We start from the raw sequence: 2561 nt of genomic DNA, 5'->3' as shown, positions 1-2561 counted from the left end.
AGGATGAGGCCGAAGTTATTTATAAGGGGCACCAAGAAACTATAGAAATAAGGGATATTGATGATGAAACCTCAAAAATTGATATCCAGATAGCACTACAAAAAGCAACCGGGGGAGCCTGCAACACACCAGCAGAAGAAATTAGGCTTCGTAAGGCATATAGAGGTACCCAGATTGCTACTGTAGCTCTTCCAGCGGCAGTTGTACACGATCTGCTCAAAGCAAGTAGCAAAATACGAATTGGATGGGTCAACTGTCAAATTAAAATCATCAAGAAACCAATTCGATGTTTTAAATGCTGGCTATTCGGACATTATGGATCACAGTGCAAGAGCGAAGTGAATCGGACCAATCTATGCTTTAGATGTGGACAAGATGGTCACAAAATAGCCAACTGTATAAATGCAGCAAAATGTGCACTATGCGCTGAAAATGGAAACTCTGAAAATGTAGCACATCATGCCGGCACTCACAGATGTCCTCTATATAGGGAGGCCATAGAGAAAATAATGAACGCAAAAGCATGAAGATAATACAGCTAAACATGAATCATTGTGAGGCTGCACACGACTTGCTTATGCAGACGGTAAGAGATATAAAAATTGATGTTGCCCTCTTATCAGAACCTTACAAACATCTAACTGATTGGCCATGGGAAACGGACAGTACCACCAAAGCCGTTATTTGGTCCTGTGGCAAGTTTTGTTTCCAAAATGTTGTTAACAATAGCAACGCAGGATTTGTCGCAGCATCATTAGATGGCATACATTTATACAGCTGTTACGCTCCACCTAGTCTTTCTTTGCCAGATTTTGTCGATTTTTTAGATCGTCTTGTGGAGGATGCAAAACGACACCATCCCGTAGCGATAGCCGGTGACTTTAACGCATGGGCGGTAGACTGGGGAAGTAGGAAGACTAATGCAAGAGGTAAAGCACTTTTGGAGGCCTTCAATGCACTTGACGTGGTTTTACTTAATAGTGGTGATAAACCAACCTTTGAAAAGGGCAGTGCAAGCTCAATAATAGACCTTACTTTTGTTAGCAATAGCCTCGTCAGAGGAATTTGCAATTGGGAGGTATTAGATATCTACACTGCTAGTGACCACAATGCAATCATCTGGGAAATATCAACAGATAGAAACATTAGAAGACATGCGAAAATATCTAAAGCCATTGGGTGGAAAATAAAATCTTTTGATGAAAGCGCCATGAGAGTTGCCTTAAATTGCAAACCTATAATTTCAGAACACGCAGATGAGCATACTAGAGAGCTGATGGAGAGAATAACCGAAGCCTGTGATATCAGTATGACTCGTAAACATGGCATAAATCAAAGACAATCTGTGCACTGGTGGACTGAAGAAATCAGCTCTCTTCGTAAAGAGTGCCTAAAGAAAAGAAGGATCTCTCAGCGTGGATTTAGTCTCAGTAATTCTGCACAACTGGTAGTGGAATATAAACAAGCACGTAGACAACTAAATAAAGCTATCAAAGATAGTAAAGTTAGGTGCTGGAAAGAACTTTTGGATGAAGTCGAGGAAAATCCATGGGGAAGACCTTATAAGACTGTAATGTCTCGCCTCAAAAGCCAGCCAATACCTTCACCAACTTGCCCACGACTATTGAATAAAATAGTAACTACTTTGTTTCCACGACAACCTAATTTGAACTACCAGGTAACACATGTAGAACAGAATAATATTCCACTTATAACACTGCAAGAACTGATGGAAGCTTGTCATCGCGTTGGTAATAGCAAGGCACCGGGATTAGATGGAATTCCTAATATTGCCTTGAAAACATCAATTATGACATCTCCGACAATGTTTCTTAATGCATATAATACATGCCTGAAAGAAGGGGTTTTTCCACGAAAATGGAAACAGCAAAGACTAGTGCTTATTCCCAAAGGAAAAAAAACCACCAGATGAACCATCATCCTATCGTCCAATATGCATGCTGGATACAGCGGGTAAAATTTTTGAAAGAATAATTCACCAAAGAATAGATGCAGTAGTTGATCCAATCCTAGCAGACAATCAGTATGGTTTTCGCAAAGGGCGATCAACTATCGATGCTATAAACTTGGTAGTTAATACCGCCAAGGAGGCAATTGCTGGAACCAGATGGAAGGGGGTTCCAAAAAGTACTGCCTTGTAGCTACATTGGATATAAAAAATGCTTTTAATTCTGCAAACTGGGATTGCATTATGAATGCACTCCGTGACAAGAACGTGCCAGCATACTTATGCATATAGTCGCAAGCTACTTTACAGACAGAATTCTAATGTACCATTCAAGCGATGGTACAGAAGAATATAATATAACAGGAGGTGTGCCGCAGGGCTCTGTTCTAGGCCCTTTGCTGTGGAATATTATGTATGATGGCCTTTTGAGACTAGAGTTTCCAGAATGTGTGAAACTAGTAGCATATGCAGACGATGTTGCCATAGTGGTTGTCTCCAAACAAATTGATGACATCGTAGCCTATTCGATATTACATTCAGAAAAATTAATCGGTGGATGGGAACAATGAATCTCCAATTAGCACAACAAAAA

General features: G+C 40.3%; 1 protein-coding gene across 1 annotated transcript in view; it reads left to right on the top strand.

The window, feature by feature from the left end:
• The first annotated feature begins 544 nt into the window (after nucleotides 1-544).
• The window catches only part of LOC113367338, a 125249-nt gene continuing 123232 nt past the window's right edge, over nucleotides 545-2561 (top strand). Inside the window, exons 1-2 of the mRNA XM_026608948.1 lie at nucleotides 545-1179; nucleotides 1339-1751. Coding sequence (XP_026464733.1) covers nucleotides 545-1179; nucleotides 1339-1751 — 1048 coding nt within the window. The remainder of the gene's footprint in view (nucleotides 1180-1338; nucleotides 1752-2561) is intronic.

The sequence above is a fragment of the Ctenocephalides felis genome, unplaced genomic scaffold (genome assembly GCF_003426905.1).
Source record: "Ctenocephalides felis isolate EL2017-DRISC unplaced genomic scaffold, ASM342690v1 CF-g0.4_SCAFFOLD_01170, whole genome shotgun sequence".
Lineage (NCBI taxonomy): Eukaryota > Metazoa > Arthropoda > Insecta > Siphonaptera > Pulicidae > Ctenocephalides > Ctenocephalides felis.
Note: the sequence above shows the minus strand (reverse complement) of the source record. Positions and strands in the feature narration are given on the sequence as shown.